This window comes from Lissotriton helveticus, chromosome 3_1 (genome assembly GCF_964261635.1).
Source record: "Lissotriton helveticus chromosome 3_1, aLisHel1.1, whole genome shotgun sequence".
NCBI lineage: Eukaryota > Metazoa > Chordata > Amphibia > Caudata > Salamandridae > Lissotriton > Lissotriton helveticus.
In genome coordinates this window covers 951,393,255-951,407,770 of record NC_136061.1, presented here as the reverse complement: position 1 = coordinate 951,407,770, position 14,516 = coordinate 951,393,255, and the positions used below count along the sequence as shown (strand labels likewise).

Sequence of the window (14,516 nt, the reverse complement as noted above, 5' to 3'; positions counted from 1 at the left end):
GTGATTTGTATATAATGCATTGTAATGTGTGTATATAGTGAATTTGTTTTCTCTTTTATATATTTGTTTTGCGCCATCTCCTTTTTGTGCTTGTTTATACGTCCTCAGAATTTTTGTAAGTGATTTGTTATATATTTAGTTATATAGAACAGGATAATTTATCTTTTCATGTTCTAAAATTATAAATTGAATTTATCCCTCAATACTAGTTTGTTCTACTTTTTCATCTTTTGATGCTCCTTGTCCAGGTATGGGAGGGTAATGTGGACATAACCCCTGTTTTTGTTCCTTAGTCTATGGGCAGGCTGGCATTGCAGAGTAAAGGTCAAACGGCAGTACGGGCTTGGACAACTGATAGTCTTTCCGCTAAGTTTCTTTCCCCTTTCAAGATCTGTGCAGGTCAGATTCCTCAGATATGCTAGGAGTGCTAGGTTCATCTCCGCTAACAAACATGAACTGGTACGGACAGCTCTTTCTCACTTTGGGTTTTGCAGTTTCGGGGGGAAAAAAGTACACTCAAGGTGCCTTCTTGATACTTCTGCCACTTGACTGTCGCAGGTGGTGGAAGGGACCTGAACAAGAGCAGGGAACTCTTAGGCCAGGTCAGCCACTTTGACGAAAGGTCAAGTAATGTTTCAAGGATTCTAGGTAGTGCACCTACACGGTGCGCTGTCAAAGCTTCCCAATGCACTGCTAGAGGATAGCAGAACCCAATGTTGGTACAACTCAAATCCTTTAGACAGTCAGGCTTAAGCAAAAAAAATTCTCTCTCTCTCGGCAACCTTAACAAAAGGTTCCATCCACGCGACAAAGAACATCTATCATGCCACAATAACAAAACTGCTGTGATATTCTCCACAAGACTCCCAGCAACAACGACCACCAAATATTTGAAATATATACCATAGTAATTGCTGGTCTTTTGGGACAGATCAATGTGGGCATAAGGCAATGTTCCATAAATAATGGAATACATTCAGGATAACTGCTAGCGGTTACAATTAAATCAAGCATTGTCATCTATCCCTTTTTGGTATTTCGCAGTGACTCGAAGTACGGGACACAATTATGAAGAGAAGTGAGTCTTGTAGCTTGCTGTGCCACAGGGGCGCAAGCTGCATCTCAGTGATGAAGCCCAAAAAGGCTAAAAGAGGCATAGAGTAGTCTGCGTTCATGTTGATGGAAGACGTGGTCTAGTAGTTTGGGCTGGACCGGAGTTTTTATGTTTGGCCTAGAATAGCCTTAGTTGTCAACAGCATTGTGCAATAGAAATAAAATACAATACATATATACATAGAGAGGATTTATGTAAGTCTAATTTATCCATTGATCTGTTCATCTGTCATCCACATTTTTGATTCCACCCACTACAGCAAACAGCATGGACCAATGGGTCAATTTACCTGAGCCATTGGCTCTCTTCCACTGTGAGTGACATTATTCCTGGGAAAACATTTCTGGTGGATACTCTAACAGCAGATTCATAACCTCTGAATCCTCAAAAAAACGCAAAAGCATTTATGCTGCATCCGATCTGGATGTGAAGATATGGAGTCACATTTAGACACCCCCTTTTGTGTAGACACCAGTTTACTACCATTGAGGGCTCAGAGGTAAAGCCACTGATACCTGAAGCCTGACAGTGTGCCAAATTTAAGTTGGTCTTTAACACAAAAAGGTCTCTTCACAGAACAGGGTATGGTGAGGAATGTGCTGAAAGAGTACCAATTAGAAAGTGCATTGCCAAAGTAAGTTCTTTTTCTGGTGGACAACTCTGACCACAGGTTCCTCAGCTAATGACTATACCTAAGCAGTACCTACCAAAAAGGTAACATGGGTCTGAGGACTGCATTTTGTACCAAGAAGTCCTGCGGGACCAAGTGGGCAACATGTCCCTCTCTGCAGACCCAAACAAACGAAGTAACACTTCATCAAAGTGCAGATGGGTGCCCAAGTAGCAGTTTGGGAGATGTCCAACACATCAACGCCTCTAATCAGCTGGATTGGCTTACATGGAATGAGTCTGATTGACCAAAAAGATAGATATGGTGCTACTGCTCCATCAGACGCCTCTGATACCCATATCCCCCAAGTTATCTCCCCAACCCAGAGACCTGTACCCCAAACAAATGCTATGGAGTGGAGTGGTGTGGCTCACTGGTTAGAGGCGGCAGACCCGGAAGCAGAGGACGGCCCGGGACCAGGGTTCTATTCCCGACGCGGCAGGGTCGAGGACCAGGGTCAGCGGACTTGATAATTCTCGCCTCGGTGCCTACTCTAATCAGGGATCACACTCGGCAACTCTGGGCATTAGCTTGCCTCATCTCCACAACGGCCCCCCACATATGCCGGGGATGCCTCGTTTCACCTTGGAGATACCCAGTAGGGACCATCTCACAGGGAAAGCCAGGACGGGTTCACCAGCGGTCTACAGCGCAGAGATACTCCTTCAGGAGTCGATTCTAGCGCTTTAGAAACCCACAATTAATTAATTAATTAATTAATTATGGCAGGGGTGGGAAAAATGGTTTGCCATACGTCCGGTTGACCCACACCATCCTCCATTGAATGTCCCGGGCTGCCTCGTCACAGGTACAAATGTTATCTGACGAACACCCCCAGATTTGGGCAGACTGCAGCAGCCAGTTCCCTGTAGAGCTCCTATTTACTAATGGGGATGAGGCACTAACAGGATGTAGAAGACTAAGAAACCTCAGAACCTACAAGGCCAAAACAAACTCTTGCACAAAACATCAGGATAAAACTGTAATGTCCAGAATTCAATAAGGGAATGAAAAGGCCCTCTGTCACATTGTCCACAACGGCTCCTTGAAGGGGATTCTCTGTATGGCTTGAAGGTGGGACTTTGGCTTGTCAATGGAAAAAACTTGGGATGACAGCAATTAAACAGTAGCCCTGAAGTGATCTGAGAAAAGTGTGAAGATTGTGCCTTCAGAGGTCGGTCATCATGGTATGGGAAACGCCAACCTACAAAGATTGGCATTGACCACCGACATCACCTTTGTGAACATACCTGAGAGGGTAGAAGTAATGTCGAAAAGCAGGCCAGTGAACTGCTGATGCTCCCTCCCAACCATGCACAGAAGGGAACACCTGTGGGGCGTCTAGATCAAAATATGCATGCATGTGTTCTTGAAGTCCGAGGAAACCATTCAGACATGGGGGTCCAAGGCAGATAGAACCTTGGTCAGAATCACCAACTTGCATCTGCTATTCCTCATGAAGGCCTTTAGGAATCTGAGATCAGATATAGGACCCAAAACACTGTCCTTCTTGGGGAGAAGAATTTACGAGTGTAATAGCCTGTGCCCCTCTTAGTTTAGGTATTACCTCTTACGCGCTCTTGGGGAGCAGACAGAGTGCTGAAAACTTTCCTGATGGAAGAGGGGCAGGAGCGGACATGCCAGAACGCTGATGATATATTGTGTAATAATGGTCTCAGGGACCACAGGACAGATGAAAAATGTATAACACAAAAGACCGGCTGTTACAGAAGTAATATTTTTTTTACTTGAGTGGAAATAGCCTCAAGATGATTTAGTCCTCCTCTCTCTTCACATTCTTAGACCTCATAACCCAGAAGGTCCCTGGGAAAATGTATTTAATCTCGTATTAGTATCAATCAACACAACAGAGCAGGGAGCCACCCAAGATACCGCACATCTCTCATGTCCCAATTGTTAAACAGTGAAGTCTTACTGCGTGTGCACCTAAACGAAAGCATCCGCTGCTCCCAAGGGGCTACCAGAAGGTCAAATTGAATCCAAATGTTACAAATGGTAGTGCAACGAAAAGTTAACGTTCATTCAAACAAACGTCTAGTTCCAAATTGTATGTATTCCAAGTAGTCTATTTTCTTAGGTGAAAACATGAGACAGCCAACACGTTTCTTCACCACAAGTGAACTTTCTTAGGGCAATTAGAATTCTGCCTCAGCCAACTGGACATTTTGTTTCTCGTTGCTCAGTTTAATCCATTGTAGGTTCAAACCTGATCCCTTGTATGCATCAGGTCCTCATATTTACTACTGATCTCAATGAATTGGTCGGTTTCAGCTATTACGCCTCCATTATCAATACCTTATGTGTGCTCTAGCATCCAGCTACTGTGGCATACAGTCTAAAATGTGGCATACAGTCTAAAATCTGGCAAGCAGCTTGCCTATACATACAACTTGGAACTGGACTTTTGTTTGAATGTAGTTTTACTTTTTGCTGCACTTCCATTTGTGAAATTTGAAGTTAATCTCTTTTATGCAGTCCTGAGACACATTTAGCAGATGCAACTGCTGTATGAGAATTAGTTTCGAAAGGGGAGGGTTGTGGAGAGAATTACCAAAGAATCTTATCACCTGTTTATTATGATGTCATAATTATCCCCAAAGGTTACTAGTAGGACATGAGAGTTGCTAGGCTTACAGTTTCATGACAATGTACTCCGCAGGGGACCACCGCCTCATTTGAGCCTTTGTCCTCAGTCGCACCACATAACCTAGCTACAGAAGCTGCATGTCTATGGTCCAAGGAGACAGCAAAGAGTGCTTCAAAGTCTTTCGATATCTCAAGCTCAGTCATGCTCTCTTACAGACTATACAGTCAGAGGAAGACATCCAAGAATATTCCCCAGTTGAAACGAAAATTCTCCTCACAGACCACAAGCTATGTGACATATATAAAATGCTTCTCTGAAATTTACTACACCCAATGGCTGGGGTGAGGACGACATAGGAGTGGGACTTGGGACCAATGAGGATTGGCAGGAGGTGGTCGAGGCTCCTAGAGAGGCGGTAATAGCCTCCTGATTTTGAATGATACAACTTAAGCGGCTTTACTGCACATATCTCCCTACAGCGAGACTGCACCGCATGGTACAAATAGCTACGGGAAACTGCTTGCAGTGTGATGGCCTACATGGGGATTTGCCTAATACATTCTGGCATTTCCCCGCACTTTTTCACTTTTGGAACCGGGTACTGAAATGCCTGGAGGGAGTGTTGGAACATACCTAGATGTATCCAACGGTACTCTCTTTCATATTAAGGAGGGTAACGGAGGGCATTGCTTTAGCTAGCTCGGATCATCGCGAAATAAGATATTGTGCAAGTCTGGAAAGATACTGAGGAGCCCTTTGACGAGCAGTAGCCAAGGGCATAGATTTTTGTACGGGACTGGAACGTCCAATGTACCTGGCAAGAGGGGACCCCAGAAACACAAGAAGATATAGAAAAAAATGGACTGGATACAGGGGTGTATACAAAGAAAACAGCAAAAGGGTTGAGGCAACAAGTTGCACCTGTTATTGAAGTGGCTTATTAGTTAGGTGATTGTGCTTGAAAAACCTGGGAGTACAACCCTATTTACTCCCAATTGGGCAAGACCCAAACCGTAAATGAAAAAATTGTTTTGGAATCAGCACATATCAAATGTCATAACATCTTTTTAACATTGAATCAGTCCAAAGGCTAAGTATTCTAAGAAGCAGGTCCAGAATTCAGAGACGGTCCAATCCTTTATTGATTGTTTCCAAACATTAAAATCCAAATACACATAGGAAGTTCTTTTAGCCAACGCGTTTCGTCTCTTAGTCGAGACTTCTTCAGGGCTCTAGTAAATCAGTGTCTAATTGTCTATAATGCGTTGTCTTATTGAATTTTAGTACAAAAGCAGAAGCAAAAGCAGCGTCCGTATTCCAGCTCTTGGTTACCATGCCTAGAATCGCTCTCACAAGCTTTTATCAGAAATGAAAGAAAACTTACATTGATGCTTCTAGGTGTACTAAAATTCAATAAGGCAAGGCATTATAGACAATTAGACACTGATTTACTAGAGCCCTGAAGAAGTCTCGACTAAGACGAAACGCGTTGGCTAAAAGAACTTCCTATGTGTATTTGGATTTTAATGTTTGGAAACAATCAATAAAGGATATACTTGGACCGTCTCTGAATTCTGGACCTGCTTCTTAGAATACTGAGCCTTTGGACTGACTCAATGTTAAAAAGATGTTATGAGATTTGATGGGTGCGGATTCCAAAACAATTTTTTCACAGGGGTATACAACTTGAGCTGTGCCCACCTAGACCATCATCCATCTTTGGAGATATGCGCCAACATGGCTTTGAAGTGCATGACTCTCACATTGGGTAGGGGACTCTGGATTCGCCACACAACCATGTGTTACACTATGTTTTGCACCTTGTTGCGTTGATAATCAGTTGCTCTAACAGTGATGCAGTCTCTGGTGCCTGTTTGTTTTAATGTTCTACCACTTTTGGGAACTGTTTGATAAAATCAATAAACTGTTTTTAAAAAAAGTATGCCGGCATGCATGCCCTCTTACCACTCCGCATATCCTTTGATGCAGGACGTTTAGGATATTTGAAACTGTCAAATTCACACTTCGGATTTGTCTTGTTCTATAAGCTTATGACATCACACTGTTCTGATGAGCAGTAAGGTAACATGTTAAAACTGAACAAAACATCGAAACAAACTCTCAGAGAAAACAAACCCGGTGTATAGTCTGGAAGTACATTCTATGGTTTGTAGGACCAGGCATGTGTATGCCTTGAGAATGCATTTCTTTTCATGGTGCAGTACAGAAGATCAAGTGTTTGCAAGGGGCATACTTTAGCATACACTACCAATTAACAGGAATTGTGAAAAAATCTCCCAAAAAATGAAGTGTATTCCCTAAAACAGGAACATAGATCAGCTGAGCCACGCGGGTGGTACCAAAATCTAAAAGCAGGGAGGAGTCTGAATGTGAACAGCAGAGTAGACTTCTGTAACGTGAACTGAGGATCCTTATCGAGGCTTGGGGAGGCCCCTTGTGGGGCATCACTGCTGATAATACTATCTAAGCACTAGATTATCAAAACCACCAGTGAGCAGTGCCCAAGTGTAGGCTCCCTTCGTTAAATATGCATTTCAATGTGCCAGAAAAAACAAAGCATCCAAAATTGACAGATGACAATTCCCTAGTGAGGATGGTTATTTAAAATCCACAGGTTTACTCAAGGGTAAATTTTTTTGGTAAGAGATCTCTTCTCTGTGTCCTGGAACATATTCACATCATAATGTTCATTAGTAATCACGAACGACTCGAAGTCAGATCATGTAAAGTAAAGCTCTATATTCAACAGCAAGTTCCGTTATGACATTTCTGGAGCAACTCTCCGCAGAAAGATGTATAGTGTCAGAAATGTAAACAGCTTTAAAACAGAAGCAACATTGCATCTCTACTCCTTCCCCACCCAACGGGGCCCCATGCCCCTTCCCCTGTTCAATTCCTCGCAGTCTTCATGGTGGCGACTCAAGAAGACATGGATGCGGATGAGGTCTGAGGTCGTCTTGGGTGCGACATGAGTAGGGGGACGAGTAAACAACCCAAACATTAGCAACTGCCTTTCGTTTGTAGTCTTCTTAACGTGATCACGCTCAGCTCTGTGAGGCAGGGTCATCATGAGGGGAGACTCCGCCCTTCATCATCTCGCATACCGCTTCATATAGTCTTCAACTTTACACCGAAAGTCCTCCTAAGACGGGATAGAAAGCAAACTTTTTAAAGACCATATATTCGTGATGAGTGAACACTCAATCACTTAACCTAACACTCAAACACTTAAGGTAGTGCAAGAAGACAAGTAGGCCCTCCTTGGTCAATATTAATATAATTAACGTTTGTTAGACATTTTTCAAACTGACAAGATAGAGGCAGGTGTGATCCAAAAACACAAAGTAAAGACTAAGGATTATCCAGATGGAAAAGACCACTACATATTGCACACCAGCTCCCTTTAGCATGAACCTTGTTGCAGCAATCAGCATGAAACCTCCCCTGCCACTGCTAAAGTGTACCCAACAGTACTACATTCAACAGAGCCTGATCCTGTGTTCTTCTCTATTCTCTTTCCAGTGACATTCCAGAGAATACGAGATGGATCATGTTCTAGAGGGGACAAACATCTGAGAATGTTCTTTCCCTACAAGGTTAGCGAGTGCTGTTGTGGATGACAGTGGTGCAGTGTATAATATTTTATGAGTTGGTAGACGTAGTAACAGATTCATAAGACTATGTAAATGCGTGTGGAGAATACGGAGTGTGCGTACTCAAATCATACTCCTTTGAATCTGGGAGACTGCTCCTTTGCAAGGAACTGTGCAGATAGCAACAGTGCTGCAGACCCAAGTTGCAGAATCAAACCCATAAATAGCATTTGGCAGCAGTCTCTCAATTGAGTGTACTGCAATGAGCTCACCATGCACCTTTTTAAAGGCTCAAATTTGTAATGCACAGCTTACCTTGTGGTGACAGAAATACTCGATAATATTGTGTAACCAGAAATACTTCACTGAGACGAACACAGATAAAATCAAACAAATGTATACATATAGTGCGAGTGAGGTGAAAAAGACGTGCTCCGTTCAAATATTCTACATATGTGTTAATCAATAAATGTTTGTATCACAGTATATAGGAAATAAACAGCCCACACATTGCCAATATTTTTTAACAGGTCTGTCTTGTGTGCCAACATCGTTTCTTACTTGTTACTTCAGATCGCCTCATGAGTCATGTTCGGGCTATATAAAACGTTATAAAGTTGATACATTTATACAAAAAAGTCCAACGGCGGACTTGTAGGTCTGCACCTCACGCTAGTTTCCGAAGTAACTAGTCCTACGCACTAAATTTCCAGCACCAGCTGTTGTGTGGTGCCGCTGTAATCCAGAACCATGAAATGTTGAAGCAAGCAGGGTTGCACCAGGTAATTAAGTCCAAAACACTGTTGTTGTTTCAAAATCAAATCAACTGTTACCGGGACAGTGAGAAATCACGCTCGTTAATAAGGTCATCGCTTACTGGCAGGATTTTGCCCTGGGAATTCCCCACTGATCCAGCACAATAAACTGGAGAAATCACACTGGATATTGATGCAATAGGATTAAAACTTTTTCTGTTATGTAAACTCTGATGAAGTTCCCTTGTGGGAACGAAACACCTTGGCTGAGCTGTATGTCATATTGAAATAAAGAAAAGAATAAACTGGACTTCATTACCTGGCGCACCCCCGCTTGCTTCAAAGTTGGTAAATTTAGCAATTGAGCAGGAATTAAATATTCCTGCTCAATGCTTAATCAGTGTAACAAAGTTCTGAGTCGTTCTCATATCTGGTATCGAGACATTCTCAAATAATTTGCTCAGCTGTAATTGTTTACATTTTGATATCTATTTAAAGGCAGATTGTGTACTCTCCCACAATATAGTTTTTGCACCTTATATGTCTTTTGTTATGGTTTTATCACATGATTTCCACTGAAACACTGTCTTTGAAAACGAATATGTATTTTGTACATGTAGATTTTATGACTGCGCGCCTGGTGATACCATTTTCAACAGATTTGTTTTTTCACAGGCTATTTTTCTGTAAATAAGCAATTTCAAACTTCAGGATCAGCATGAATGCAGAACTTGTTCAAGACTGGATAGGCCCTTTTGACGGGGGTATTTTACCAACTGTAATGATGAATATTATTTGGCAATTTATTATTGTATGCCTGAGTTGGTTATGGTGGAAAAGCCAATGATTAAGGCTACAGGCCTGCTTGGTTCACTGGGAAATATGAAATCCGAAGCCTTAGGTCTGATGTGAACAATATGAAAAACTACAACAAAGGCATTAGGCTTGACTTCTTTATTGTGAAAAAAATATGGCAAAGTGAGTAGGCTTTTAAGGATAGAGTATTATCACATTCTGTTAAGGCCTGCAGGCAGGTGTTTTGTTACATGGGATCTCACATATTACTGACAAAACTGGGGTTTAGAAGATTGTCTGCATTATCCTTGTAAAGACCTTTTTAAAATTGGCTGGATGTTGTCTGGTCACTATAATTTTGTATATATTCATAATTTTGTGATTTTATGCCTGATGATTGCCTTGTGGAAAAGCTTATTTCTCAATATAACTTGCATATATATACATACATTACATACATACAAAGGGACTTTGAGGCAGCACTCATCTGCCATTTTGTCTGCTTGAATGTCATTCTCATTTTGCTTCCCTCCATAACAGCATACAGAGTCGAGACAATGAGTCAACCATATCCTCCTTCCAATATAGTTGATGTCTTAACTACAGTCCAACAATGGATGGATTTAATATTTTTGCAACTTAAACCAGCAAACGAAAGCAAAGCTTCTTATCGACAGGGATACCATTGACAAATGGACATTGACTACAATCTCTTCCTTGAACCTTTTATCGAGAGCCACAAGTACCGGTGTTGGCACAGTAAGCATTTGGAAAAAATCTTGCCTTGCATTACATCTGATTGCCACGTCCGTTTTTTCCTTAATATTACTTCAGCTAGACTACAATAACTCATGCTACCTTGGTCTTCTGAAGAATGTACTGAGGCAGCTACAACTTGTACCCTGTAGATATTTCTGCAGCATACCTGATTATTGGCTCTTTTGGATAAGATTCTATTTCCTCCCTCATTCCTGCCCAGCTATACTAAATATCCAGGGCAGAAAGTCATGTTTAAATCACTAGTCAGTGCCCACGGAGTCATTTGTGACTCTGCTCTTTTCTTTTTGACTTCTAAATTATATATGGACAGCTTCAACCTGGCTTTCCACATGACATTAGATGCTGTCTCGCAGACTGATGGAATATATGTATTTATTTCCAATCACATTCTATTGAAAAGTTAGATTTGTACAGTATTAAGTTGTTGCGGAAGTTGGTTGCATGTTTATTTGCACAGAAGGCATGGAGATGTCACTGATTAGCTCTGTTACACCAGTATGATTTTCTCAAGCTTCCGGAAGTGACATGGATTGCATGGGAACCCATAAGCGCAAAGTGACCTAGATTACCAATCAAGTGATTTGTTTTCGACACCCTGAGAAGAACCATAATAAAATGGTACTTCTGTAACTTATCAGCCTAGAAAGCTTAACTGCTGTCTTGCTGATGCCGTCACCTTTCAAAATGTATGAGAGGTTTGTGATCAGTGGATAGTGCAAACTATTTACTGGAAAAGGGGGGGCACTAGAGGGCGCACTGCGAGATGGCTGCCTGCTAGGTCAGCTCCGTCGGTCAGGTGCAGATATCGGCCTTGATGGAGCGCTAGCAGTTTAGTAACCTGCTGTTTTTTTGGCTGCTCAAGCGCTGGACGCGGTGGTGCCCAATTGGAGTCTGCCCGGCGGTAGGATTGAGATGTGGAAGGAGGTGTAATCGGCTATTGCTCTACCCGGCCCTGACATCGTGGCCGTCTCCAACATGGCGGCCGTCAGCTAACGGCTCCCTGCGGAAATATCTGGCGGGCCGGTTTGTGAGGCACGACTGACAGCGCCGGCATTGTCTTACTTGTGGGACGGCGAAGAAGAATCCCCTCGGCTTCCGAAGGCCGAGCGACTGCTAAAGACCCCCTTGTGTGTCCCACTGCTGGGGAGCGCTGCCAGACGATCGCTCTCATGGTGCCGGGACGATCGGCGGCATCAATACGGTAAGTGGCGGCGGGTGGGAGCGCCGAGTTTGTAATGCAGCGCCCCACCCCAGCGGAGCAGTACCTTCACCGCTGACGCAGCGGACAATTATGCAGAAGCAATACTGTGACAATTGGAAGACCGGCAGCACATAACGTCTACCGCAAACATAAAATGGCAGCATAGTCCAACGTGCAAGGCTGCTCAACGACAGCGCTACCGGGCAGCAAAGCCTAGCGACCTCAACTGCCCGCAATGTGCCGGTAAATCCCCTATATCATAACGGCAGGCATATTGGACTTATTCCAGGGCTCCACACTGCAATCTTGCTTGCCTGCACTGTTCTGGACATTGGCTATTTTAAAACGGGCAGCCATATTGAATTTGTCCCTGCATGATTGTATTCTACTGTGCTCCGCCTGCACCATTTTCGTGCACAATATTGGGTCGGCTGCTGAGACGCACTTCTCGTGAGGGCTCCTAATCGAGCAGTGCTGGCTGTCATGATGGATATCTGCTGTTACCTGTATGGCCCAAGTGCGCAAGTTTTTTACTTTCGGGCGCCTAGACGAGGAAGGAATCCTTCGGCGTCGGCTGTAGTCCTGGAAGGTGGTGTTGCAGCTGAATGCCATTACTCACGCTCTGATGTTGTTTTTCCATTTTGCTGCGTGGCTCCCTGGTACACATAGTCTTATAATCAGATTTGGAGACTGTTACTGTGCCCCTTCCTTTGTATCTACCTCGGGTGCCTCTGAGCGCCTGTTCCCCACAGCGTTGTACTTTGCGGGGTGAATCTGGCTTCACTGGCAGAAAGCTCTTATTGACCAGTGCATTGTGAATTAGTAAACGCCTTACCTTTAATAGTGAAACCATGGGTAAGCCCGACAAACAACAGCCCAAGCTTACATTTGACTCCAAAAAGTAACCAAAAAGCACAGCATCTCATTCGGACACTGAGTTGGAAGCGGACATGCCAGCTGGGGGAACAATGGAGGCTGTGCTTAAATCTATTCAATTCAGCTTGCAGGACATTAATGGAAAATTGGACAATCTTGCCCAGAGAGTGGATAATATGGCTGCAAAATTAGACAAATAAGGGGAGTGGCTGGATAACGCGGAAACTCGCATTGCAGCTGTTGAAGATGAAGCGCATGCCACCACTAGCATGGAAAAAGTTTTAGATGTTATCAGGAATAAGGCTGAGGACCTCGAAGCTCGATCGCGCCGGAATAATATCCGAATAGCAGGTGTTCTAGAGTCCACCAATACTGGCCGACTCGAGACGTATGTGGAGGAGATGCTTCGGTTCGTTTTTGGTGCAGAACATTTCTCAGCAGTTCTTATTGTGGAGCGTGCCCATCGGTCCCTTGCACCACGTCCACCTCCAGGAGCAGCCCCGCGTCCTATTGTAGCTTGGATTTTGAACTATAGGGACAGGGACCCTGCCCTGAGATTAGCCAGGGAGTAGCAGCAAATCATATACCAAGGTAATAAGCTGGAGTTTTATCCTGATTTTACTGTAGCGGTTCAACAAGCCCGTAGAGAATTCACTCGGGCCAAATCGAAACTGCGGGAACTTAATGTCCAATATGCGATGCTTTACCCCGCTAGGCTGATGGCAATATGGGACCGACGAGCAACACTTCTACAGACGCCTAAAGCTGCTCAGGACTTCATCAAGAAGCTAACTTCGAAACGCAAGGATAATAGGCGAGGTGAGCCATCCCAGGACTCCGACTAAGAGGTCAACATGAGACATGGACTGGATGAATTGAACGGTCCACGCAGGATCTATCCGCATGTGTTGACACGCTGTTAACACGTGTATCGTGTGCATTGAGACTCGGTATTGTGTCAAATGGCCCTCTCAGTGGCTCTGCGGTGGAATGGACTGTGTAGCGTTCCAAGGGTTCCAGAGAGGACCTCTCTGACTCTTCTTCATGGGTCTCTTTGCCTTGATGCATCATCTGGCTCTGGCGAGGTCTCCAAGATCTCAGGTGACCTGTGTGATGGAACTGTCCTTGCTTGTCTAGGTCTCCAGGACTGAGCTTATTGTTGACAGTTTGTTTAATTTGATGCAGAGGTCCAGTTCTGTTTCCCTTCTGCTGTAGACAGGTGTGTCACTACTGTGAGGGCCCTTAGGGCTCTGAGTTGCTGAACCATTGCCAATGTTCCACAATGACTGCCGGTTAATATTGTATTGCTTAGCCGGGCCTGTCGCGTCCACCGGGACTTACCTGCGGTGCTCCTGGCACCAAACGTACATAGGCAGATGACTGTCATTAAAATATATGTGCTGCTTCCTTTTTGTTTGCATTTCAGCCAAGTCTTTTTCTATTGTCCACCTGACCACATCCACTAATGTGGATGGTGTTGTGTGCCTCTGGCGGACCTTCAAGCGGGGGTTCCCCAGACTGTTCATGGTTGATTTGGGATTTTATGAGGTGTTTTGCCTTTGGCAGGTTTGGAATGCTAGAGTGGGTGGGGGGGGGGGAGGGTGAGGGTAGGTTCTTGTTATGCAGACCAAAGTGTTTGAGATGCACTGCTGCACTCCATGCTATGTGCGCTATACACTACTTGCCTACTACTGCTCATAACACATTATTCTTTCTTAGGATGGTGCAATTATTGCCTATTATGTGATGCTGAGTTATGTTATTTGCGGAATGTCATGGCTCACGATAGATTACGACCTGCATCGCTTAATTTAGTACTAAATGACAGTCTAGTCCGATCGGACTCTACCATGGAACCACACCGGACAGCTATGTCCAAAATGATCGACCTTATGTTGGAACTGAAGTTGCATGACATTTGGCAGGCTCAATATCCGAATTGCAGGGAAGCGACATGCGTCTGCGGCACATAACAGCTGGTCCCGACTTGATTATTGGTTAGGTACCCAAGTTGCCCTGCTTTGGACTACCAATATCACCCATCTCCCACGGACAATGTCCGATCATAGTCCTGTACTTCTGACTGTCACAATACCGCATTAC

General features: G+C 43.9%; 1 protein-coding gene across 5 annotated transcripts in view; it reads right to left on the bottom strand.

The window, feature by feature from the left end:
• Positions 1-7,137: 7,137 nt before the first annotated feature.
• Positions 7,138-14,516, bottom strand: part of UBE2F (ubiquitin conjugating enzyme E2 F (putative)) — a 1,146,915-nt gene continuing 1,139,536 nt past the window's right edge. For all 5 annotated transcript variants that reach the window (XM_078681318.1, XM_078681321.1, XM_078681319.1 and 2 more), the window contains one exon: positions 7,138-7,555. In XM_078681318.1, coding sequence (XP_078537444.1) covers positions 7,505-7,555 — 51 coding nt within the window. In that variant the 3' untranslated portion in view covers positions 7,138-7,504. The remainder of the gene's footprint in view (positions 7,556-14,516) is intronic.